The 25,943-nt window shown below is 61.5% G+C and overlaps 1 protein-coding gene and 1 long non-coding RNA gene across 34 annotated transcripts in view; one reads left to right on the forward strand and one right to left on the reverse strand.

Annotated features, from left to right (window-relative positions):
* NRXN2 (neurexin 2) overlaps positions 1 to 25,943 on the forward strand; it is a 108,424-nt gene that overhangs the window by 63,145 nt on the left and 19,336 nt on the right. For 19 of the 32 annotated variants that reach the window (XM_078433615.2, XM_078433633.2, XM_078433638.2 and 16 more), the window contains 7 exons: positions 47 to 166; positions 534 to 915; positions 1,522 to 1,712; positions 3,351 to 3,524; positions 3,919 to 4,038; positions 17,322 to 17,503; positions 22,253 to 22,424. In XM_078433615.2, the coding sequence (XP_078289741.1) occupies positions 47 to 166; positions 534 to 915; positions 1,522 to 1,712; positions 3,351 to 3,524; positions 3,919 to 4,038; positions 17,322 to 17,503; positions 22,253 to 22,424 (1,341 nt within the window). Of the gene's footprint in view, positions 1 to 37; positions 167 to 533; positions 916 to 1,521; positions 1,713 to 3,350; positions 3,525 to 3,918; positions 4,039 to 8,729; positions 10,010 to 17,321; positions 17,504 to 22,252; positions 22,425 to 25,943 lie in introns of those variants that run through there. The other 13 variants (XM_081790236.1, XM_081790243.1, XM_081790241.1 and 10 more) reach the window with 5 other exon arrangements.
* LOC132661957 (uncharacterized) lies at positions 4,215 to 10,614 on the reverse strand. 2 transcript variants are annotated; one of them, XR_009602460.3, is made up of 3 exons: positions 10,170 to 10,614; positions 8,052 to 8,165; positions 4,215 to 7,733 (listed from the first exon to the last, which is right to left on the reverse strand). It is a non-coding gene; the product is annotated as an uncharacterized LOC132661957 (long non-coding RNA). The 2 variants fall into 2 exon arrangements; XR_009602461.3 differs by lacking the exon at positions 10,170 to 10,614 and adding an exon at positions 9,420 to 9,533.

A 25,943-nucleotide genomic window follows, 5' to 3' on the forward strand; every position in this document is an offset into this window, starting at 1 on the left:
GCGAGCGAGCCGGAACGCCGCGCTCACTCCCCCCTTGGTGCCGCAGGTAAAGGCCCCGAGACGCTCTTTGCGGGACACAAGCTCAATGACAACGAGTGGCACACGGTGAGGGTGGTGCGGCGTGGCAAGAGCCTGCAGCTGTCTGTGGACAACGTCACCGTGGAGGGTGAGCGCGCTGAGCCCAGCGGGGTGGATACGCCCCCGGGGACCTGTGGACGGCCCTGTTCTTCTCGGTGACAACCGCCTGGCTTCCCTTCCTCGGGCAGCATTCTGGCAAAGCCCCCGCTGCTGTTTCTCCCCAAGGGGTGGCATGTCACGGGGGGCCCGGACGCCGTTGTCCCCGGTGCCCGTCAGCCCTGGGCCGGCGAGGCGTGCGGCCGCCGGCACCCCCACCGAGGGTGTCTGCCGATGTCTCTCCGGTGTGGCCCTCGTGTGGAGGGGAGGCTCCTGGCACCCCGGGGCCCAGCCCCAGAACCCGCCGCCCCCCACCCCCCCAGCCTGCCCCCCTCATCTCTGTCTCCGGTCCCGAGCAGGACAGATGGCGGGAGCCCACACGCGGCTAGAGTTCCACAACATTGAGACGGGCATCATGACGGAGCGGCGTTTCATCTCCGTGGTGCCCTCCAACTTCATCGGGCACCTGAGCGGGCTGGTGTTCAACGGCCAGCCCTACATGGACCAGTGCAAGGACGGCGACATCACCTACTGCGAGCTCAACGCCCGCTTCGGCCTGCGGGCCATCGTGGCCGATCCTGTCACCTTCAAGAGTCGCAGCAGCTACCTGGCGCTCGCCACGCTCCAAGCCTACGCTTCCATGCACCTCTTCTTCCAGTTCAAGACCACGGCCCCCGACGGGCTCCTCCTGTTCAACTCGGGCAACGGCAATGACTTCATTGTCATCGAGCTGGTCAAGGGGTGAGCTGCCGCGCCCTGCGCCGCCGGCAAGGGAGGGGTCCCCTTCCGCTGCTGACGGAGATACAGCCCCCGCCACTGGCTGAGATATCCAGTCCCCTCAGACCACAGCTCGAGGCTCAGGTCCCCAGCCCCCCGCCAAGATGGAAGAGTGGCACCCCCTTTTCCAACCCGGTGACTCCCCGGTTCCTTCCTTGCCAGTGTCCTTGCCGTTCACTGTCCTGGCTCAGGCGGGTCCTTTCTGCAGGCGGGAGGCAGGGCCCTGTCCCTATGGCCTCTCTTGCCTGAGGGGACCCCACCCTAGAGCAGCTGTGCCCTGCCCCCAGGAGCCCCTGCTGTCCCCACAAACCTCTCCCCCAACCAGCTCCTCGTCTGAGCCTGTCACGGGAGCTGGCTCCTCTGTGGCCCTCTGTCCCCACGTTGTCCCCATGATGGGACTTCACACCAGAGTCCTCTTGTTCTGGGCTGGGTCCCTCCACCGTGGGCTCTCCCCCTCTATCCCCTCCTCCTGCAGCACGCAGGACCCCTGCAAGCCGTAGCTCCTCCTTACCCTGCCCTCCCAGTATTGCCTTCGCCTTGACCCAGTGTCTCCTCCCTACCGCGGGGCAGGTACATCCACTATGTGTTTGACCTGGGGAATGGCCCGTCCTTGATGAAGGGGAACTCAGACAAGCCAGTCAATGACAACCAGTGGCACAACGTGGTGGTGTCCAGGGACCCAGGCAACGTGCACACGCTCAAGATCGACTCCCGCACGGTCACGCAGCACTCCAATGGCGCCCGAAACCTCGATCTCAAAGGTGGGGCCTGGGGCCTGTGGAGAAGGCCTGGCCCTGACCCAGATGCCCCCTTGGCCCCAGCAAGACCCTCCCTCCCCCACACCGGCTGGCGTGCTCTGTCACTCACGTGATTCTCCCTCTCCTCTCCTGGCCACGGTTTCCAACTCCTTCCTCTTCTTTTCTGTGTCCAGCCTGACGTTTTCCTGTCAAAGTTCTGTTCAGCTCTCCCGTGAGGCTGCCCTCAACACTGAAAGCCCGGCCATGGGATGTGCCTCACGGGGAGCTTGGTGGCCTCACTCTAGAGCTAGGGGTGGGCAGTCCAGGGCTTCTGAAGACCTCTTGGTTGCCCAAGATTGAGAGGCCTGCCTTGGTTGAGGGCTGGAAAGAGAATGGGGAGCATAGTGTCCTGGCAGATAGCTCCCCCCGAGTGGGTGGGAGGGGACGGTTGATAAGGGGAGGGGGGGTTAGCCACTGCGGGGTCCCTGCATGTGGCCTGTCCTATACACTGGGCATCTACTAGGCTCTGTCTGGGCACTCTTCTGGACCCAGGCTTCCCTGGGAGGCTCGGTGTCACATCAGGGTCACACATTCCCCAGGGGCCCTTAGGTAGCTATTGAAGTGGTCATTGGCTGCCCCCGGAAGGGGTGCTGGAGAGAACAGGGAAGAAGGAGGAACCTAGAGTCAAGGCGTTGGGACAAGAGCAAAGATGAGGCCTGCAGCTTCTCCAGAACTCTCTGGGGCAACACGAGCGACCTTCTTCATCTGCCCCAAGCAGCCCTCAGCCCCATGGAGACCCCTGCGTGGTCCGTGTGACTCACATCGTCTGGGGTCTGGGAGGGTCCTCAGAGACCAGTGAAGTCACCCCCCGCCTTGAGAAGGAGGAAATGGGAGAAAACGGGAGGCTAGGAGGCTTGCCTGAGGTCCCCAAGTGAGCTGGAGGCAGAGTGGGATCTTCTGCCCGGTCAGGTGCCGGCCAGATCTTTTGGCTTAGTGCTGCCAATTCTCCCAGCTTCCAGAAGGGGGCAGCATGTCACAGATTATCCGAAGCGCTGGCGGACCCAAGGGTGGTCTGGGTTAGTCTTGTGTTGCATCGAGCCAGTGGCCAAGACCCCGTCTCGCTGAAAAGCTTGCGCCCTGGGCCGGCCAAGTCTTCCGGGGAGTTGGGCGCGATACGGCCAGGGCAGTGATGCGTGGGATCGGATGTCCCCGAGGAGAAGTTCCTGGAGTCACCCAGAGTCCCCGGGCCCAGCCCTAACTGTTGGGGAAAGGGAGCTAGCTGGGTTAGAGCACTCAGGAGAGAGAGGCCTGAGGGAGCTCAGGGAATAGGGGGAGGGGAGAGGGTGGGGGCGGCGCAGACAGGCCCTCACGTCTCTGAAAGGCCCTGATTACAGGCCGGAACTGGAAATCAGCTGTGTGGGAGAGAGCATGGAGCCCGGTCTCCCAGCTGCTCCCCATCCCCCAAGCACCCCACCCTGGGCATCTGGGCTTCTCGGGGAGGGGAGCAGACAGATGGCAGAGTGGAGAAGGAAGAAGGAGGGGGGGGGGTCGTGGGATCTCTATACGGAAGCCCGAGTCTGGGACGACCTGACAAGCAGATGCTGGTATCCTGGGAGGGGGATGGGGACCGGGATTCAGGCTTTGACCCCTCTCCCTTTACAGGGGAGTTGTACATTGGCGGTCTGAGCAAGAACATGTTCAGCAACCTGCCCAAGCTGGTGGCCTCCCGGGATGGCTTTCAGGGCTGCCTGGCCTCGGTGGACCTCAACGGACGCCTCCCAGACCTCATCGCCGACGCCCTGCACCGCATCGGGCAGGTGGAGAGGGGCTGTGACGGTGAGTGGCGGGTGCAGGAGTTGGGGGTGACTCTGCGGGCCGCAGGAGGGCCGGCCGCAGGGCTTCGCTGGGGCAGCACAGTGGCCTTGCTTCTCGGGCCTCGCGGGAGCCTGTCCCCACAGCCCTGGGGCAGGGGTGCCGGGGGTGAAGGGTCACTCACTTTTCCCGTTGCCTCTCACCCTGGCCTCTTATCGCAGTTCAAAGCCAAGCCCAGCCGACCCTGAGCACCCCTCCCCACCCGTGGCCACCCCCCGCGCCCTTGTCGGTTTTTGGCCCTTTGGTCCTGGCAGGACTGAGAGTGGGGCCTCTCACCGGACTCTGAAGCTTCCGCGCCTCCTGGGGAGGGAGGGGGCTTGGCTGAGTGGGGGGTGTTGCTTCCTCCCGCCTCTTCCAGGCCCCAGCACCACCTGCACCGAAGAGTCCTGTGCCAACCAGGGTGTCTGCTTGCAGCAGTGGGATGGCTTCACCTGTGACTGCACCATGACTTCCTACGGAGGCCCTGTCTGCAATGACCGTGAGTTCCCGGGGGGATCTGGCCCCTTCCCAGCCATAGGGACTGCGGGGAGGGTCTCTGAGAGCCGTGCTGCTTGCTTCCTTCTTATCCCCTCTTGTCCCTAGAGCACGGGGCGGTGGGGGGGGGGGGGGAGTGGGGGGAGGGGAGCTGCTGGCTGCTGTCGACCCTCAACCCTCGACCCCTTGGAGTCTTTCCTTTGGGGCCTGGGCGGGATTGCTGCTGCCTGAGCCCCTGGGGCAATCTGCTGATAAGACGGCCTCCTCCCTTTGCTCGGAGCTGGCTGGACGCTGCCCCCTTCACCTGTACCCAAAGATGTCAGCCTCTGTTGCTCTCCCTGTGAGATTTCGGTGATGGTCTTAACAGGTTTGATGTACCTGCTATAGCTCAGGACAGGGGGCAGGCGTCGACCTGCACCCCCTTTCCTCCGGTGCCCTCGGGAGAGTGCAGCGGAAGTCTCGAATTTCCTGCCCAGAGTCGGCCCGCTCCCAAGGGGGCAGGCTCAGGAGATTCCCAGGAGGCCAGGCCGCTGGACAGCTGGCTTCCCTAGACAGCAGTCATGCTGTTCCCGACTCCCCCCGCCCCCCGCCAAGAATCTCAGCTGTAGGTGGTCCCCTTGGAGCCACAAGGACACTCCTTAGCGTCCTTGCCTCGTTCTTCTCCCTGTCTGGGCATCTGTCTGCCAACTTGCATATTGTCTGAGGCCCCTCCCTAGAGAGGGCACTGTCAGCGGCAGTTTCTGGTACCGGGGCTTGGTGGCCAGCAGCAGGTTAGGGCTTGGCAGAGGGAGGGCAGCTGGGGCAGGAAGTGGAGAGAGGGAGACTCCTATCTGAGGGGGGCTGCGGAGTTTCTCTCGGACGACTGGCCTGCGGGCAGCAGTGAGGAAGAGGGCAGCCTTCTCAGGCATCACCTGAATGGTCTTCCTTCGGGGTAGCCCTGTGGAGAGACCAGGGGTGTGGCCAGTCAGCTGCCTGGGAAAAGACACACACACACACTCACACATACACACACACACACACACACACACACACCACTCAGGACTGGGCTTTTTCATTTTACAAACATGGGGACCGAGGCCTGGAGGGGTCAGTGGATTTCTGGGGGTAGTTAATAGTAGATGTGGGCTGAGAACTGGGGTCGGTGCCTTTGCTTCCCTGCCACGTCTTGGAGCCGTAGTCATCCGGGCACGAGTCCTGAGTCTCTTACGGGATCCACCTACAAGTTCCAGGGACTGGGCTCTTGGGCAGATCTTGGTTCTTCCTTCTCTGTGGGAAGCATGTCCTGCCGTCTTCCTCAGCACTGTTGGGGGGCTCTGAGGCCTGGCCCAGGCTTGAGGATCTCCGCTTCCTGTTCCCATCCTGTCTTCAGGGTTTTCCTCGTCTGACCTGCTCCTCTCTGTTCCTCCCAAAGCCCCCAGACGATGTCCCCCAGGGCTCAGGGACACTGGAGCCCTGGCTCCCCGGGGAAGAAAGACAGAGCGGGGCCTCTTTCTATCCAGCTCACTCACTGTGCACAGATCTGGAGACGGTGGTAACTTCGATGCTTAACAGTAATAATCCCCACTGGTTGTTTAGCGTTTGGCAGTTCACAAAGCTCTTTTAATTTATTCCTCAGTGAAGGCAGTGGGCTGGAGACCGGCCGTCCTGTTTAACTGATGGGGAAACCGAGGCCACTTGCATGCCCTAAATTCTCGGGTGCTGGGGGGATAGAGTGTGGCTGGAACCTGGGAGCTCCTGACTCCATGACCTCCTGCTGTTCATTTAGTCCCGGGTGGTGGTGCTGAAAGTAGGCATTTCTTTTTTTTTTTTTTTTTAATTTTTTTAATGTTTATTTATTTTTAAGAGAGAGAGACAGACAGACAGAGACAAAGTCAGAGTGTGAATGGGGGGTGGGGGAAGGCAGAGAGAGAGGGAGACACAGAACCGGAAGCAGGCTCCAGGCTCCGAGCTGTCAGCACAGAGCCCGACGCGGGGCTCGAACTCACGAACTGCGAGATCATGACCTGAGCCGGAGTCGGATTCTCAACCGACTGAGCCCCCCAGGCGCCCCTAATAGTGGGCATTTCTTGCCTGGGATGCAAAGGATCAAGGTCAAGAAATACTGCTGCCCACTGTCACTACTACACTGGCACATACCGGAGCCTTCTGGAAGCGGGCATAGAGATTGTTGGGAATTTAGGGAGTTATGTCATCTTTTAGCGAGGGTGGGAAGAGAGGCTGGAACCGCTTCTTCAGGTTCCAGGAAGGCGGGAGGCAGGGAGACTCGGGGCTGGGGAGCAGGGCATATCTTGGGAAGAATCACCATCCCCGAGCACTGGTCTGTGTCTGGTGGCAGGCCTGAGCAGAGCCGTGGAGGTCAAGACAAGGTGGGTGCAACCTGGCAGCTGCTGGGATTCTGCCTGCTGCTTCCCCCGATACCGGCCCTGGGGGACCTTCTGAGATCTCTGCCCCGGAAGGGCAGGGCAGGAACCTGGGGCTGGGGGCTGTGCCATTACTTCCCAAACCATAATTCCCTCTTCTCTTGGGATCGTGCCTCCTAATTCTCCACGTTCGGCTCTGTGTCTTGTTCGTGCTGTCCCTCTATGGCTGGTCTTCTTGGGGCCCAGCCGCTGCACAAGGTCAAGCAGGAACCTGGCCGAGAGGCCTGTTCAGTTCACCCTGCTTGAGTGTGAAGGCCCTGGGAACAGCACGGGCATGAAGGGGCCCAGAGCCGGAAGAGAGGGAGGAGGGTGGGAATGGCCAGGGTGTCCTCAGAGCGTTGGGGTTGTCTGGTGGGGGAGAGACTGGGGCGGGGAGACGTCTGACCTTCATTCAGGACAACCTTTCCCAGCTTGTGGCCTCAGTTTCTCCGTCTGTAACATGGGGTGTGCAGGACCTCTGTGTCCCTTTAAAGTTCAGTAGTCTGCTCTGGGAAGGCAGGAGAGATCAGAGGAGAGAACCCATCTCTGCCATGAGAGAGAGGAAAGTGGGGGAGAGAATGGAGAACAGAATACGAAATGAGGGACGAAGGGAAGCTAGAAGGAGGGACACGGCTTGACATGGGGCTGAGACTCCAGGGCTGGGGTTTGGGACCCAGGCGCTCCCATCAGGCCTGCTCAGGGTTCTGTCTTCCAGAACCCCCCTCTCCCAGGATATCAGCTCTTCCCCATGCCTGCCCTCCCCTTCTCATCTCTCCACTTGCTCTGTTCATCTCCGCGGGCTCTATTGATGTCTTGCACACCTCTCCCTCTCCTCTTTTACCCTCCGTCTCCCCCCCTGGCTCCCCAACGTCACCCCCTCCAACTCTCTCCACTTCCCACTCACTGATATTGATTGGCCTCTAGGCGGTTTCCCTTCCTCTCCTCTCACCGCCACCGGCTCCTCCCTCCTTCCCTCTGGGACCATAAATTTTCTGCCTGCTCAGAGCTGTGTCAGTCTCTATTCCAGAGCCTGGGGCACAAGGATGGGATGGAGAGGGCAGGCGGACAAGGCTTCAGGGGGCCCCAGCCCCGCTTTGCAGGCTGCAGTGTCTCTTTCCTCACGGAGCCATGTTCCACCTCGAAGGCTTCCTTCTCTTCTGGGGACCCCTTTCTTCACTTCTGAAGGGCCAGGGGCCAAATGGGGCCACGTGCTCCCACAAGGTTGGGGAGGTGACCTGGGCAACAGGGGAGCTGTCCTGGGTGCTGACTGCATTCAGGCGTTCCCGTCCGGCTCACGGTGCTGGAAGATGAAATTCAGAATCAATTAGCAGGAGCCAGCCCTCTCCTGCCTGTGCGCCCCCATTCCCTGTCCCCTTTCTCACATCGCCTCCCCTTTCCTTTTGCCCTTTCTTCACCACCCCTCCTCACTCTACTACCCTGTTTCTTTGGCTCCTTCCAGGTCCATCTCCACCTCCCTCCCTCTTCCTCTTTCTTGGCCCTCTGCCCCCCACCCCCACCCCTTCCCTGGTTCGAGGAGACCATCATCTCACTGAACCCAGATTGATGTGGGTGCAGAGGTCACATCCAGATGAAGGGACGGGAGTCTCTCTGCACTTACCTCTTGGGCTATGACAAGTGCTTCCCAGAGGTCCCCAAAACTCTGCGGTGGGGAGTGGGGGGAGGCAGATCCCAGTGGAGGGGCACCTAGAAGAAGTGGCTTCCTCGGCCGAACCTAAGTGACCCAGGAAGGGTTTTTGTCCTAAATGGGACACTCAGTGGACAGGTGTCCTGAAAACTCCGTGGAGGGAGAGGTTGAGGCCGGGGGAGGGGAAGATCGGAGGCGTCCAGCGAGGGTGTGCTGGGTAGGGGAGCACCCTTTTGGGAAGGTAGTGAGAAGACTGTACGTGTGTGACGTGTCTTCCCCTTGAGTACCTGTGAGGCTCTGGGTCATTGTTTTTGGAGGGTGAGCTGGGAGGAGGTGTCTGTGTGTGTGTTGGCTGTTCATCGCTTGCGGCCGAACACGTATGTGTGCGCGCATGTGTGCCTCTGTGCATGTGCACACCTCCTGCCCCTCCCCCGCGCCGAGTGTGAGTCCGTGCGCCAGTGTCTATGAGCACATGTATGCATGTATGTGTCTGAGCCTGTGTGTGTGCCTGCGCGCTCACTGGTGCCTGTATGGGCACGTGGGTGTCTCCATACCCGTCCACATCCCAGCGTGCACGTGTGTTCCGAGGGGTGCGTGCAGAGGTGGCCGTGGCCACATCTCTGCGCGCTGGACCAGAGAGGGCACCACTGGGGTTCGTCCAGGTGCGGGGGAAGGGAAGGCGGAGGAAGAGAGCTGCCTCTCTTGCTAGCCTCAGTCCTGTTCAATTATTCAGCAGGGCCCCTTCTCTGGAGCGGGCGGGAGGGGAGCGCGCGCGCGCCCGGGCGCGGGGGAGGGGCGGGGCGGGGCGCGCGCAGAGGAGAGGCGAGCGCCAGGCGGGCTAGCCAGGTGCCGTGCGGCGGAGCTGCCCAGCGCCGCCCGCAGATCGGGAGCCGCTCGGGTCCCTCTGCCCTGCCCCCTCCTCCTCCCGCGCTCTCTCTCCCCTCCCTCTCCGCTCCTCTCCTCTCCTCCCTCCCTCTCCCTTCCAGCCCTCAGCCTCTGCAGCAACACTCCGCTGCCTCCATCTCTCCACCGGAATCTCGCAGGCTCGCGCCTTTCCTCTGCTCAGTCCCGCTCCCCTCCTCTCCTCTCCCCTCCTCTCCCTTCATTCCCCCCCTCACCCGGATTTGCTTCCCTCCTCCCTTTTCCCGCCCCCCCCCCCCGGCCGCTCCCTCCTTTCCCCCCCGGCCTCCGTCGGGCGGCAGCGGCAGCAGCGGCGCGGCCGGCCCTAGTCTCCGTCGTTCTCCCGCTTCTCCCCTCCGGCCTCCCCCCTCCCCCGGCTCGGTTTTTCCGCAGGATTTCCCCCGCTCTCCCATCCCTGCTTGGCCCCCGCGCCTCCCCTACCTCTCCACCCGGCACCATGCCCCCTCCCCCGGGCGCTCCCCCGGGTTTCTGACGGCCCTCTGCGCCGCTCCGACCCCGCCGGGATGCGGGCAGACCCTTAGCTCCTCGAGATGGACCCAGGCGTCCTGGACCTTGGCGTTGCCGCTCCGCGGACCTCGGATTCCCCGGCGGGATCCAGTTGATTTCGTTGGCTCCGGACCGAGGCTTGGGCTCTGGTTTTCCTTCTCTTCACCCCTACCCCCCCTCCCGGGGCTCGGAGCCGGAGGGGGGCTTCGCGGGGCTGCGCAGCCCCGCGTCCCCGCCCCCGGCCATGGGGCTGTGAGGCGGCCGCCCCCGGGCCGAAATGCCCCCCGGGGGGAGCGGGCCGGGGGGGTGCCCGCGCCGCCCCCCCGCCCTGGCCGGGCCCCCGACGCCGCCGCCGCCACCTCTGCTGCCGCTCCTGCTGCTGCCGCTACTGCTGGGGGCGGCCGAGGGGGCCCGGGTCTCCTCCAGCCTCAGCACCACCCACCACGTCCACCACTTCCACAGCAAGCACGGCACCGTGCCCATCGCCATCAACCGCATGCCCTTCCTCACCCGCGGCGGGCACGGTAAGTGGCGCTCTGCCGTGGCCGGCCCCCCCCACCCCCACCCCCGTCCCCCCTCCCCGGGCCTCCCGTGCGCGCGGCCCCGGCCCCGCGGGCCGCACCCCAGCTTGTGCGCGCCGAGGCCCGGCCCCTCCGCTTTGCGGGCCCGCGTTCCCTCACCTACCATCTCGGGCTCCCAGCTCCTCGGCCCCACCCTGGCCTCTCCATCACCCCCTGCGTCGGCCTCAGCTTGGCCGTCATCGCTCCTTTCTTGCCTCACCTTCACCTCCTTCTCCCCATCTCGGTCTGTCAACCCCTTCCTGTTTCCGCTCCCATCACCTCCCCATCTCTGTGCCTTCGTCCTCAGTCCAGCTCTCCCCCTACCCTGCCCTCTCCTCCACCTCTGCCCCTCACCGTTTCTCCAGCCGGCTCACCTCCACCTCTGCCCCTCCCTACCTTCCCACTGTTCCTCCGGCATCTCTGGGCCTAGTTTCTCATCTTTGTCCCCCCAGCTATGCTCCCCTCCGCCCCATCTGTCATCTCTGCCTCTGACGTGTCCCGTCTCTTCCTCTCCCACCTCTCCCATGTCCGCCTCTATTTCACCTCTGTCCCCCCCCCCCACACCCACCCCGTTTCCCCTCTGACTGGCCTTCCATCACCCCCCAAACAGTCAGCTCCCTCCCCTGCCCCAGCCCTCTCCGGGCCTCATCTCTCCTTTGCAACCCCTCTGCACCTCTGCCCTACTTGCACCTCTGACCCCCAGCGTCTCTCACCTCTGCAACCTTACTGCTTGGAACTCACACTCCCCCCCCTCCCCGCCCCAGGCTCCCTATGATCTCCCAGCCCAATCTCCCCACTTCCCCTCATCCCAGTCACCCCATCAACCTGGGCCAGTCCTCCGTCACCTTCCACTTCCTGTCACCTCTTATCTCAGCCCCTCGTGACCCTTCCATCTCAAAACCGGCTTCATCTTCCCTCTCAGACCTCATCAACTTCCATTTCCAACCTCCATCACTTCTTGTTTCGGCCCTGTATCACCTCCCGCCTCGGCCCCCCATCACTTCATAGCTTCAACCCTCAGGTTCTCTGTGTGCCATTCCTTCCTAACTCCGTGCCTGCCGCCTTCCACCTCTGTCCTCCCTGGTCCCCGTGACCCCTCGCTTCTCGTCCCCGCACCCCACAACTTCCAGCCTCTGCACTCTCTCCATCACTGACACGTCCTGACACTTCACCCCTCTTTCCCGTGCCGGACCCCATCGCTTCCCATCTCAGGTCCCTCCTTCCCAGTCCAGGTCAGACCTGTCACCTCCCATCCCGGAGACCCTATCACTTCCCATTTTAGTCCACACATCACGTCCCTTCCCTGCATACTGGCATCCCTTTCCATAGGGGACCCGTATCCCCTCCATCTGTGTACCTCTCTCCCTCCCACTTCTGCACCTCCCCCCCTCCCATCTCTGCGCCTCCTTCGCCTCCTGTTCCTGTCCCCCCCATCACCTCCCACCTTGACTCCCATGGTGTTCTGACATCTCCAAGCTCCCATCACCTTTTATCTGGACTCCTATCGTCTCTCATCACTGTGCTGTCACCAGCTCTCCCTCTGTACCCTTGTCACCTCCCATTTCTGTGCGGCCATCACTTGCCATCTCTGCCCATCCAGCACCTCTCTTTCTTTTTCACTCCACTCTTGTTCCTCCCTCATCTGCCATGCCTGTGTCTTCCTCGCTTCTCCTCCGCGCCCCTCCCGGTCCACCATTTCTGCGCTCTTCTCTGCCTCCCTCGTGCTACTCCTCCTCCGTCCATCTTTGCTTCCCAACCTTTGCCCCTGTGTCCCTCCCAATCTTCTCACCCTCTTTTCTACTCTATCTTTTCCTCTTTTTCCGTGCTCTATTCCGTCTTTGTCCCCTTCCCAAGAGTGGCCCCTTCCCACCCTCCTCTCTACTGCCTCCCTCTCTCTCCCCCAGTGTACCTCCTCTCATGTCTTCATAAGACTGGGGTCCTCTCCATCCAGCGCTCTGCTCCCAGGTCTCTCTCTTCCTCCACTTCCCCAGCCCACACCTTCTCTGGCTCTTAACCCCCTTTTTTCTCCCCACAAGCTCTTGGGCCCTCTGTGCCCTCGTCCCTCCTCTTCATTGTCCCCTCTGGCTCCCCAGAGGCCCAGTGATTCCTCCCAAAGGGGCCCGGATAGGACGTGAGCCTTCTGGGCACTGAGGCGATGTGCAAAGTGGGCAGCGTGCGTGCAGTGAGGAGCAGAGGGCCAGAGGTGAGAGAGGAGTAGGCCCAGGAGAGGCGAGCAGATTGGAAGGAGGGACCTTCCTAGGAGCTGAGTGGCAGAGGAGGGCTCAGTAAAGGAGCTGGGGTCAGGATGCAAGGAGCTGGGAGACCGGGAGAGAAAATGGAGGAGAGAGCATGGAGGTGGGGGGGGGGGGGGCGGGTGGCGCTGCTAAGGAATGTTGGTTTTGGGGTTGCCTCAGAGATGTCCACTCCCTTGCTGTGTGGAGGAGAAAAACAGCCCCAAGAGGGCTAATGGCTGCCCAGTGCCACAGGACAACCGAGGAGCAGCCGCAGGACACAACTGGAAGGTGGTGGGAACCGGAAGGGAGGGACCCATGGAGGGTTAGGCAGGTGAGAGGGAGGAAGAGGGTCAGAGGACAGATAGAAGAGTTGGGAGGAGGCCCTCTGGCTGGCCCCACCTCTGTTTACCTTAGTCAAGAGAGGAGGGGAAGAGACAGGTTTCTCTTGGGACCCCCTGCTTGGCTAGAGGAAGAGGCCAACTTGGGAGAGCTTTCTAGACCAAGGGGCATCCTCCCTCTCTGCCCCAACATCTCCCCCGCATCCCCCGGTGTGAGGGAGCCTCTCCTTCTGCACTTGCTTCTCTGTGTCCTTTCTCTGGGCTTCTCCCCGTATTTCTCCTTGCCTTCCTTCCCCCCTCTCCCCCCTTCCCTCCTCCTTTCCTCCTTTCCTCCTTTCCCTCCACTTACCTCCACCCCTCAACCCCTCCTGTTGCATAATATCCATATCCACCTGCCAGATACCCATTGACACCCCTGCACCTGATGTCATCTGGGCTTGGGTGGGTGGGTGTGTGTGTGTGGGGGGGGCCAGTACACCTGGATCCGAAAAATGCCCCGAGGGGGTGACACTCTCCTGGTCCTTGACCCTGATTCTGGTTTCAGAGCCTTTCAGCCCCCGACCTTTGTTTCTACTACTCCCTGAAGCCAGGGATGGAGAGCTCTGGATTCATCACTCCAGCTTATAAAGGGGGCTGGCATTTATTTTGATTCTGCATATGGGTGGGTGAACTTGGGGTCTGTGACTGGATGGTGTGTGGCCCAGAAGTGGGCCAGAGCGCTGAGCCCAGGGACTGTGGAGACCCCCCCGCCCCCCGCCACCGCCAGGGTAGTGAAGGTCCATTTACAAAGAGCCAGGATGGGCTATGGGCACCTAGGACCGTGGCTTTTCTGGATTGTGCAGGACGTTTTATCCTCTCATGATTTCGAGATCTACCAGAAGGTTTCTGTCATGGCTTCTAATGCAGCTGGGAGACTGGCAGACGGATGGGCTGCACATGTAGTTTGAACCACAGGGGCATCACTGCATGGGTGGTTATTCACATGGAATGAGTTTATTGTTTGGGTCTGGGTTAGCTAACCATTATTAATGGTTGTGTGTGTGTGTGTGTGTCTTTCTAGAATGCAGGTGTGTGGGAACTATATGGAAGGTTCTTGATCGTTTAGTGTCTTACTGGGTCAGTGAATTTCTGCGTCCAGGAGGCCCAGACTATGCGGGGTGTGGACAGAAGGTGCCAGCCCTGGGCTGTTGGCGGTGGGCACCTGGGCCTGTGGCATCTTGCTTCTGGCCAGAGGCTCTCTTGTCTTGGGCTTTGGGGTTGTGTGCCCCCCCCCCCCCGCCCTGTTGTGCACTATGGCGCTCACTAGCTACATGGGGAGGTCAAAGACAGTGGGTCTGGGCCTCCTAGAGTTAATATTCTGGGCCTTGGCTTAGGCCCTTCTCTTCTCCGGAGCCCTTTCTGGAACCTTTCAGAGGTTCTAGATGTGGTGTGGTGTCCTGGGCTCCTTGTCTCCATGACTTCCCCTCCAGGGGAGTCTGGTGGCCGGGGGCGTACAGAACAGCTTGCAGAGGGGCGGGGGGGAGGGGAGGCGAGAGTTATCTCCAGGGCTCGGGGTCCAGCTGGGGAGCAACCAGAAGGGACCTGGCAGAGCCCCATCCCCCTGCCTGCCTTCCTCCCCTACCGGGATGGAAGGAGGCGCCCTGCTGGGGGGAGAAATGTCTCCCCAGGGTAATTACTGCTGCCCCAGTCCAATAAGCCATTCAACCTCATCGGTCTAAGACAGTGTCTCTCCACCCGATTCCCCCACAGTGTAATAAACGCCCTTAGGCTTTAACAGGCCCACCCCGTGTAATAACCAGCTGCAGCGTCAGAACAGCTGGGTAATAAAGCCCCCGGGGAAGCCGGGCTGAGCGTGGCCTGGGCTGGGGACTGGAGGGCTGTGGGCAGGTGCCCTTTGGCCTTGGGCGCGGGGACGCTGGCCGTCCAGTCCTGCCCTCGCTGCCCGCCCAGGCCTGCCTTTGTGCACTTTTACCACAATGTTTGCTGGCCGCCTCGTGTCTCCTATCGGAGTCTGCCTCTCCACGCTGGGTCTTTGTGTGCGGCTGGGTGTGTCGTCGCCTGGGTGTGGGTGTGGGTGTGGGGTCTGCGGGTGCGTCACTGGGGACGTGTCTGCCGTGGGGCCCGGGGCTGGGGTTGCCGGCCGGGCCCCCGATCCCGGAGGCCTCACTGCCCCGTGGGGCACGGGGCCTGCCCGCTCCTCAGGCCCTGTCTGGGTTCAGGCCGGGTTCTGTACACGGTGATGTACTGTCTGGGGTCCTGGGGTGGGGAAGTGAGGAGAGAGGGCCTCCCTTCGCTTAGACCTGGGAGGTTTGGGAACAGGCTCCACAGAAATGGGGTTTGGCAGGTGTGAGGGACCAAGAAAGCCAACGAGCCCCACTCCCCACATCTACCTGGGGGCCCCCCGGAGCCCATAGGGTGGAGAGGCAGCGGCCTCTGGTCCGGGAGGCCGGGTCAGGGGGCCGTGGGGAAGAAGGTCAGCAATCTCTGTTCCCCTGGCCCTCCCCACCCCCCAAATTTGGACTAGCCGCTTGTGAGTGGAGGGGGAAGGGAGGACCCTGGGTATGGTGGTTGCCATGGAAACAGCCGGTTTTCCAGAGTGCTGCAGTGTTGGGAATGGAGAGACTGTTGCCGGCTGAGAGGTCTGCCCTGCACCCGGCCTTCAGGCCTGGCCCCTTCCGGGCAGGTGACCCGCCTGGGGTGGGGGTGCGGCTCACTGTGTACCCTGCCCCCAGCCAGCCCTCCACCCTGATCCTGGGGCTCCCTCCTGACACCGGGGCCTCCAGCCCCCACCCCGTACCGCCCCCCTCCCCCCCCCCCAAGTATAAAGGATTCGTGGGTCTGGAGGGGCCAGAGCCAAGCTGCCTCTGTCTGCTGAGGGTGCTCTCCCAGTCACTCTCTGTGGCCAGATGTCAGTTTTTAGACATCGAGGTGGTTCTTTCCTGCCTGCCCTGCCCTGGGGGCCGGGGTCATCTCTCCTCTCAGGCCAGATCTGGGGAGAGGGAAGGCGCTGATGACCAGCGCTCTGGAGAACAGTTCCTTCTCCCCCAACCCCTGCTGCCTCTCTGGGACCCAGGCAGGAGTCTCCCCTTCTCCCCTCAGCTCTTCCCTGGGCCTGCAGATGGTGTAGACGGTGCCTCCGTCCAAGGCACTCAGGGTCCCTCTCCTTCAGGGGCCTAGGGGCTTCCTGGGGTAGATCCCCCTCATCCGTGATTGCCCAAACTGCAGTGGGGCGCCTAGACCCTAAGGTGAGAGACCCCAAGGTGCTTGAGGGGCCTGGCCTTGAGGGGGGTGACCAGCTGGGCTGCCGTCTTGACAGAGTTTGTTCCTCGGAAGTGTCTAGGCCCCAGGCCCTCCTCAAGTCTCCCTCGGGCCTGCCCTCCCTGGCTCCTAGCTCCCTGACCCCACACCCCAACTTCTCCTACCCACAAGGCCCCACTTTCCTCCCAGCCTACTTCAGGCACGTGCCCTCAGGCCCCACCACCTTTCTCTCTGGATAAGTCTTCCCCTAAACCCCTCTCCCCTCCCCCCCCCCCCAGAAGTACTTTGAGAGGAGTCGTTAGTGGCTAATTATTTAATTAAGCATTTTATGAATCTCATCTGCTCTATTTAGGTTCTAAAGAATGCAAGATAGTTCCCTTCCTTGTCTGAAGGCCCCCGGAGTAGGAGACCTCTAGGCTTCCCAGACAAGGCTCCCTTCCAGGAACCTGGGTGTCCAGCCCCCCACCCCCAACCCAGCCAACGGTCTGCCCCTACCTACCCCTTCCACCCCTCAGGGAGCCCAGTCAGCCGCAGGAGGGAACATGGCAACTAATGGGGTTTATTTTGGGGCTGAGATCGTTAGGGACCTCACACCCGCCCCCGGCAGCCGGATGGAGGAGACTGAGAGGGGAGAGAGGGTGGGGTGGGGGAGGGCAGGGAGAGGGAGCCTTCATCTCTGGCTCCTGTTCTCCCACTTTCTCTCACCTACACCCCTCTCTGTCCCTCTCTGTCCATCTGTCTCTCTGCCTCCTTCCTCCTCTGGCTGTCAGTCTCTAGTCCGCTGTACCCGTCTCCCCATCCCCCAAGGTCTGTCTCTTCTTTGATGGGTAAGGCTCCAGGCACCCCCTCTTTGGGCCCCAGGCAGCCCCCCTCCTAATTGGGAGTGAAAGCAAGGAGTCCTGGACAAACTGGGACCAGGATTTCCAGGGGCTTGGGAGGAGGTGGGGGCAGGCAGTGGAAGGGTGCCAGCCTGTAGGCGATGAGTCAGAGCTGAACACAGCCCCTGCTCCACTCGCCATCGCCTGGGGCTCCTTCTGCCTCAGTGCTTGCTCAGCTTGGCCCCACAGAAGCACACACCTCCGACCTGTCACCTCTGCCAGCCCTGGGAGAAGCTGAGCCGGTAGGGCCCAGCCCCCCCCCCCCCCCCCCCCAGGTCGGTCCTGCCTTCCCTCGGTGCGCTTCTCAGTCCCCTTGCAGCCTCTCTCTGGGCTCCCTCTCTGTGCCACTCTCTCTGTCGCCTCTCTGTTTTGCTGTAATTACAGCTAGAATCCTTGATGAGGCAGCTACGTCTGTCCGTGCGCGTGCACAGGCCCTCCGCCGGGCACCCGCCCGCCAACTGTTCCCTGGGATGGCAGGGCCTGGTGGCCCCGTGCTCTGGTTGCAGCCCCGAGGACCTGCTCGCTTCGCTCTCCTGAAGTCATCTCTCCTTCTCCCTTCTCTCTGCAGCCGGGACCACATACATCTTTGGGAAGGGGGGAGCGCTCATCACCTACACGTGGCCCCCCAATGACCGGCCCAGCACGAGGATGGACCGCCTGGCCGTGGGCTTCAGCACGCACCAGCGGAGTGCTGTGCTGGTGCGGGTGGACAGTGCCTCCGGCCTCGGAGACTATCTGCAGCTGCACATCGTAAGGATCCTGGCCCCTGACCCCCCACCCCCCCCCGCAATCCGCTCAGTCCCCTCACCGCCATGGGATCAGCACCTCAAATCCCCCCCTCCCACCCCCGATTCCTGGAGGTTCCTCTGCGCGGTTCTGCCCCTGAGACCTATCCCCTTCCTGTTCTGCACTCCCGGAGCCGCCCTGGCCGGTCTGACGCTCTCCGGCTCCCCACTCCCTGGCTCTGGGTCCTCTGACCTTCCTGAGCAGAGGGGCCTCCTTGAGCCTTCCGGGCCATTCTCCTGCAGCCCACATTGTGACTCCCCCCGGGGCCGCTGCCTGCTCCCCGCTGGGCCACCCGGGGCAGCCCGCTGTGTCCTGCCCTGTTCTTGCCACGCTTCTTCAGGCCGCCCCGCCCCCAGAGCAGCCGCAAGGCACGTTGCCTGAGATCCTGCTGCTGTCTGTGCTCCCCTGTAACCTCTGTTCCCGTGACCTTTGCCCTCCCGGCAGCCCCTTGACCCTGCCTCCCCTACAGCCTCTGGCCTCTTGGCCGCACCCCACATCCTTATCCTGGCCTCCTGTCCCACGTGGCTCTGGCTGTTTCTCCGGGCTCCCCTCCTCCACATCTGCTTCTTCCCAGTGCCTCCCTCTGGGCCTCCCACCAAACCCGCCCCCCATCTGCCCACCCTCCCCCCCAACATCATACCCTACCCGCTCCACCTGCCATACCCATTATACCCTCCACCCGCCCTACCTCCCTATCTGCCCCATCTGCCATACTCCCTCCTCCATCCACCTGCCACACCACCCCCCTGCCCCGTCCTACCTGCCGCACCCACGGCTCCTCTCTCAGTTTCCATCCTAACTCTAGTCTTCGGGTACCCCCTTTTCTTCTGTGACCCTTTCCCCTTCTGGTCCAGCCCCACACCCTTCCCTATGGCCTCTGGCCTTGCCCTATTTTACTTCTGCCCTTAGCCTCTTCCCTGTCCCCTCCCCACGGACTTAACCCCTGGGCCTCTGACCTCAGTCTCCATTTCCACCTCCAAGTCCCCTTACAGCTGCGTCCTTTCGCCGCCCGCCTCCCACATGCTGACCCTGGCCGGGACTCCCGAGCTGGGGGGGTTGAGTAGGGTGGCCAGGCCCTGTGTGCTGGAAAGGTCTGGGTGTGGGGGGTGGGGATCTGGGCTTCAAGGGGACCAAGGAAGCATGTCTGGGCTCTTGGCCTCTCCCCCTGATGGGACCATGGCTACCGGCCCCTCCTTGCGCAACAGCTCTTCCCGGGTGCCGTGGTTGCAGACCCCTCCCCCACCGCCAGGGAGCCAAGGAGGGAGGTGTGAGATGTCCCATGGGCTGGGGTGGAAGCGGCAGCCGCTGGGTGCTGGACGGAGGAGGCCAGGCAGGGAAGTGTGTAGGAGAGGGGTGTGGAGTGGCGAGTAGCCTGGGAAGAAGGCCTGGAAGGTTCGTGCTCGTGTGACAGTGTCTCTGGAGATTGTGACTGTGGACAGCACGTTGACTGTGTGTGACATGTGGGGCTGGGTGCGGACAGCACGTTGTGTGTGACATGTGGGGCTGGCTGCGTATCGATGGCGTCAGCAGTGACAGCGGGACCTTGGGGGACTGGGGTGGGGCACAGGCTGGTGGCCTCTGATCGCTTTGCCTTTCCCAGAGGACTGGTATTTGCTGTTGCTTCAGTCTCCCGACCCTGTGGCAGGTGTGGCCGTGTCTCCGTGTCCTTCTCTCTGTGAGTAGGGCTCCTGTTCTCTCTCCACACACTCACGAGAGGCCATGCGTGGCTTCGGAGCCAAGGGCCCGGATTGGAGTCTCAGCTGTGCCACTTCCTTGCTCTGTCCTTGTGCGGTCACCCCATGGCTCTCAGCCTCAGTTTCCCCATCCGTGTAGTAGCTGGGTGCTGAGAGGACAAAGGGAGGCCGTGAGGTTTAAATGAGATGGCGCGTGTCAAGCCCTCAGGACACGGCCTGGCCCGTAGGAAGCGCAGAGTGTCAGTCCACACCCCGACCATCTGCGATTCCACGGGGCGAGTCAATCTGCGTGCATTGCGTGTCTGCCTCTTTTGACCACTTCTGTGTGTCTTTGTGCCTGTGCGGCAAGGGGACGGGGCTCCCCGGCGCTGAAGACACAGGGTAGGGGGTCGGGGTGCAGGGAGAAGGAGTCCCCTCTTCTCTCCCAGCAGGCGAGGCCTGTGGCGGGATCATGGAGGAACGAGGCCCGGCGCCTGGTGCTGCAGAGGGCCGGAGGGGGGCGCCAGGCCGTGACGGGGAGGCTGGCGAGGGTGGGGGCCCTGGAGGAAGTGTGGGAGCCACGGGAGAGGCCGGCTCTGGGGGAGGAGCTGGGCCCAGACGGGGCCCGAAGCCCCTCGGGGGCAGCCTCCCAGCCCCTCCTCCCCTGGTGACACACCAGCTCCCGCCACCGCGTCATTAGCAGCTCTCAGAGAGTGGGGAGGCGGCAGCAAAATAAGAGAAAAGCAATTTGACGTTTCTAATAAAGCGTCGCTCCACTTTGCCAAATTAATTTTGACTCCCATAATTATTTGCTGTAGGAGCGGCCGCGTTCTCCCCACCGCCGCCTAATGAGGTAATTGGGGAATTAGGAATTAATGACTTTAACAGAAGTGACAACTGACTTCACGTCGGGAGCAGCTCTGGGAGCTGCCTCTCCCCCGGAGCGTGTGGCTCTGAGCTCGGCTGCCTCCTAGGGAACCCAGGTGTCCTGCCTTCCAGTCGCCCTGGCCGGCCCTCTGCCTGGGGTCCTTGACCGCCATCACTGCCTGGCTGAGCCTCACGGGGAGAAACTCTCAGCGGCGTTACTAACAATAGTACTGAGGGGCACCGGCTGTTTCCCCCACGTGCGTGGGGCGCCCGTGACCATCCCGTCTCCCCACGATGTTGTCAGCCTGTGGGTAGTGGGGGCGGGGGGGCTTGCGAGTACTCTTTGTTAGGCAAGCCCAGCCTCAGTTTCCCTGCTTTACTGCATCTGAGGAGAGATGCTGCGTGTGTGTGTGTGTGTGTGTGTGTACGCACAGGTGGCTTTCCCAAGTTCTAGGATGGGGAGAACTGGACCCACAAGTGGGGAAGGGATTGGGCGTGGATCTCCAAGTGAGCCACGGCTGCACCCCCTGTGCCCTGCACAGGTCTCTGCAAAACCCCAATCCCCTCCCCATCCCCAGGGCCACCAAGCTGCTTGGCTCTGTTGGCTGCAGGAGTTGACAGCTGATTGGGTCCTAATGCCCAGGCTGGACTGGGCTAGTCTTTCAGGAAGACCCCAGGAGTGTGTGTCCTCTCTGATGATGGGTCATGGGTCCCATGACCGTGTGTGATCCAGGGGGCCTAAGTGAGCCTGTGTGGGTGTCTGTCCTATGCAGGAGGGTGTGGGGGACTCAGGAGGCTGAGCTCAGGAGTGCTGCTGGGAAGTTCAGGGGAATGGAATAGAGGCTCAGGTTTAGGGCCTCCCGGGCCTCCCCCTGGCTCCTTTAGATATCTTTGTCTCTCAGGTAGGTTGGCCTCAGTAGCCTCTCAGATCATTCCTCACCACCCCCCCCTCCCCCGCAGTTTGAGTCCGTGTCTCCTGAGACTAGTGGGCAAGGAAGAGAGAGCACTGGCTTTGGAGTCAGGCCAACTGGGGTTCAAACCCGGGGTTCCTTTCTTGTGATGTGGATTTGGGGACGTTACTTCACCTCCCTGAGCTCGGTCTCCTCCTCAGTGAATTGGGGGTACCATAAGCTTCCTGAGAGGGTCACTGTGGGGATGGAGAGGACACACGTGCACAGTACCCACAGAGGGCCTGGCACATTTTAAGGATTCAGTGAAGCGCTCCCTCCCACTCTGGAGCCATCAACGGAACTCTTCTGGGGCTGGATCCTGGGTGGCCTCTGCAGGGTTCCCCAGGCACTGCCCTGCTCAGGGCTTGGGTCCTAGGTCCTGGGGGTTGCTGAGACCCTTTCCTCCCCTTCTCCAGGCTGCAGTCCCTGTCTTTCCTCACCTGTCCTTCCTCAGCCACCAGCCCCGTCCTCTACCCCTACCTGCTCACCTTTCCTTAGTGAGTCTGCTGTGGCTTGTCTCCCTGATCTTTTCCCATACCCATCACCCCCCAATACACACAGTCCAGACCCCTACCTCCGCTCCTGTGACTTCACACTCAGGCCTGACAACCATGGGGGACGATGAGCTACCAGGAGAGGCATGTTGATGCCCCAGTGCAGGGGTCCCAGGGGCCCCGCTCAGTGCTGAGCATGCAGAGGAGGGGAGGCTTGAGGCTGGGGGTGGCGGGGAGTGGGGAGGCCAGACTTTCCTCGGGCACAGGGCTGGCTTCCGTGGACTTCTCTGTTGGTCATCCCCTACGGAGGTTTCCACCCTCTGAGCTCCCACTGGTCCCCAACTTAGTCCCGGTCACCTTGTCTGGGGCCTGGGCTCAGTGGCCCTCACACAGAATGGGTGCCCTGTAAACATTTGTGAATATTCTGTATGAACCAAAAGGCAAGAAGCCGGTATGGTTTGGGGAAGTGCTCTGGGTCCAGGCTCTGTACCCCATGGCGGCCCCCACCTCTCTGGATCTCAGGCCCACTCCTTTGGCTGCATGTGGGGGGCAGGCAAGCTCACCGGCCTCCTCGGGCAGGTGACACTGTCCAGCAAAGGCATGACTGAGAGATGTGCATTGTAAAGCTGTGAAGTGCCACGGAGCTGGGCCGGTGGTGGTCACAGGTGTTCTAGAAAGAGTGAACCGTTACTCCTTCCCGGTTCCTCACCTCTACCTCCTTGTCCCCAGGACCAGGGCACCGTGGGGGTGATCTTTAACGTGGGCACGGACGACATTACCATCGACGAGCCCAACGCCATCGTGAGCGACGGCAAATACCACGTGGTGCGCTTCACTCGAAGCGGCGGCAACGCCACCCTGCAGGTGGACAGCTGGCCGGTCAATGAGCGGTACCCGGCAGGTAGGCGGCGCCGGCGGGCGGAGGAGGAGGCGCTGTGGGTGGGGCGGGGCGGGCAGGGCGGCCTCTGATAGGATCGCTGCCTGCACTGGGGCGGGGCTAAGCGGAGATGTTTCCGGCTGGGGGCGGGGCCGAGGGAACCGCGTGGCTAGTTGGGTCGCGGGCAGGGGCGTGGCTAAAGAGAAAGGTTGGGATTTGCAAGGGCGAGCTAGTCCTCGGTGGTGGGAGTTTGTGGGCTAGGAGGGCAAGGGCAGAGCTGAGCTGGGAAGGCTGCGAGGCCAGGGCCCAGGTGGAGCTGGGGGAGAAAAGAAGAGGAAGAAGGGGAGAAGTAGGGAGAGTCTGACTCGATGGAGGAAAGAATAGGTTTAGAATTGAGGGACAGGCAGAAATGGGGAGGCAGATGCAGAAACCAAAAAGAGAAGATCCATAAGTAACCCAGAATATATCTTGGCGAGGAGGCAGGCTTGTTCCCAAGGACAGAGCCAAGGAACGAACCAAGGTCTCTACAGACAGCAGATCATAGATCCATATCAGGAGACCTAGATAAAGGAAGAGAAGTGACCACAGAGATGCAGAGAAAAGGAACCCGTGTCTCAGGGAATAGGGGACATGGTGAAAGGGAGAGAAGGCCAAATGACAAGAGTGCCAGCACATTCCACGAACCTTCACTGGCAACCTACTAGGCATCAGGTCCTGTGCCAGAGACACCGGGGAGCAGGACACGGCCTCTGCTTGCAGGGAGCTCGCAGTCTAGGAGGGGTGAGCCCAGCAACCAGACCCAGTTTCAACAGTGTGACAGCTGTGGTGGCCCAGGACAAACCAAGGTCTGAGGAGCACGGGGAGAGAAGGGGATGAGGACATGGGAGGAATGAGGAGGCAGAAAAAGAGCCTCAGAGTGAGGGGGCAGCCAGGGGAGGGGTGATGGAGAGATATGGAAATAGTCACCGAGACAAGAGCAAAGACGGAGGCAGCTCCCCAAGTGAGGCAGAGAGATATATGGAGACGTGGTGGCACAGACCCAACCAGTGGGAGAAGAGGTGGACAGAGCCTCGGGAGGGAGAGAAAGAGAGCCCAGTGCGGGAGATTGAGAGGGTGGGGGAAACAGAACCACTGCAGGGGAACACTGCAGAAACGTAGACATGCGGAGGTATAATATGGCTGAGTGACCCTGCATAGTCACACACACGGGGGCGACCGAGGAGAAGCGAGAGCACGTGCAGCCTCGGTCCCTCTCCGAGGCAGAAGTGACAGCCGAGGCGGGGGCTGCCCCACCCCGACTGAGGAGGGCGTGGGCAGAAGGACAGGGAAAAGTGCAGGTGTGCACACCCTCACAGGCCCACTTACGCCGTCGTAAAGACGCCGGTGGAGATTCCCAGCTCCCAGTCACGCAGGCTTGTCCCCAGCATTCTGGAAAAAAAAAGAGAACCACGTGGCCCCAGAAATACAGAGGGTGATGGACACACAGGCCAACCACGGACACACGGCTGACTGCAAATACTCAGATGGTCAGACAGACGTAAGGGAAACGAGAGTCCTGCAGAGGGGTGCCAGCCTACCCCAAGGTTCTGGGCGCCTGTGGGGCCATGCAGGTGCACAGACACTCCCATGTGACGGCTGGCACGTGCACAGGCCAGGCCGTGTAGGTATGACTGCCCTGTGATCATCAGTCTCCTCTCTCTGTCTCTGTCTCTGTCTCTGTCTCTGTCTCTCTCTCTCTCACACACACACACACACACACACACACACACACACACACACACACACGAGGGCAACCTTTGTAGCAGCGAGGACATCGGCCTCGGCTGAACAGAGCCGGGCTGGGAGAACATGAAGGTTTCACCACATCGAGCCATGACTTGGGTCCAGAACTCTTCCCTCGGAGCCTAGCAGGCCAGAGGCCAGGTTGGAGGACTCGTGTCTGCCCTTCCTCTGCTCAGGGAACCCTGGCTGGGGGTGGGGAAGACAGCCCGTCCCCTGACTGCAGCGTGAGGGCGGATGGTCTGCAAAAGCCGAAGGTGTCATCCCCAGCGATGCGAAGCAGGCTGGGTTAGTGGAGTGCATGGGCCCAGAGCCTGGGCCTTCCAGACTTTCCGGAAGCCCAGAGACTCAGCTCTTGGACTCTGAGTCAGCAGGGCCAGACTTTTAATCCTGGATCTCCTGATGACAAGCTCTGTGGCCTTGGGTGGGTCGTCCAGCCTCTCTGAATCTGTTTCCACCTCTGAGAGGTAGGGATCATACACGCTTCATAGCAATACTGAGAGAATTCTGTCCGATGACCCAAGGAAGGCGCCAGAATGGCATGGTATAGAGGAGGCGCTCAACAAACAGAACTTTGGTTAGAATTGTTACGTGCTTCAGTGAGAAGGATGTACATTCTTCCCTTCCTCTCAGGACACACACACGGACAAATACACGGACACACACACACACAGACACACGCACAAGTATCCCAGTGCAGGTACGTCCCTAAATGCTTCCTGCTCTCCTGCCTCCCTGCCCCTGCATGCATGGTCCGCCCCTGCTTTCCCTGCCCGACTCCCTTCTTTCCCTGCCCGACTCCCTTCTTTCCCTGCCCGACTCCCTTCTGGCCGCTTCACCTCTCCTCCAGCGTCTTCTTCAGTCCCTCTCACTCCTGTCTTCAGGGTGGGATGCCCTGTGCCACCTCTAACGGAGCAAAGAACACCGCCGGTCACTTGCCAGTCTCCCGTGCTTGGCTGGGGTCCTCTGTGGGCAAGGGCCAGGCCCTCATCTTTGCATCTCTGATACCCAGCCCCAGGAACAGAGCAGATGCTCAAGATGTGTTTGTTGAGTGACTAAACGAGTGAACAGTCCATTGTTTACTTAAAACACCAGCGACCTAAATCTGTAGGGAAGGCAAGGTCTCATTTGCCCCAGAAGGACCCAGGGAGGCACCTGCCACGTACGCATGAACACGTGGTGTGCTTGTTCACGAGAGAGGTCCACCGCAGGCCCGGCCCCGGTCTCACCGGGCAGCGAGTGTAGCTGTGCAGTGTGAGATGATCAGGAAAGCACCCCCGTAACACGTTATTGAACCCTGTGTGTGGTTTCAGTGGGAAGAGTGGCCAGATTCCCAAAGGAAATCATTTCTACTTCCACTGCTGCAGACCGGAATAATCCACAGCCTGTGGATGCAGGGAGGAACACACAACTCCTAGGCACACCGACAGACCCCTTTCCACAGGCTCACTCTCCCTCCCTCTCCCTCTCCCTCTCCTGCCCCCCCCCCACACATATACACCCCTTCCCTCCCCATCTCCAAGAACTAGACAATGGTGAGTGGAAAGAGGACACAGGTGGGCACAGCAGGGTTGAGGAGGGGCGGGGTTGGGAATTGGGGAAAGGAGCTAGAAGGAGAAAGGCTAGTGAGTGAGAGGGGTCAGGGGCTGGGCTGGGTCCCCAGGGCAGAAATGAAAGGGAACCTGAGCAGAGACGAGTCTGAGGGTCTTGGAATGCGACTGAGATGGGGAAAGAGAGCCCGAGATGGCAGGGCTGGGTGCACCT

Source organism: Panthera onca, chromosome D1 (assembly GCF_046562875.1).
Source record: "Panthera onca isolate mPanOnc1 chromosome D1, mPanOnc1 haplotype 2, whole genome shotgun sequence".
Classification (NCBI taxonomy): Eukaryota; Metazoa; Chordata; class Mammalia; order Carnivora; family Felidae; genus Panthera; species Panthera onca.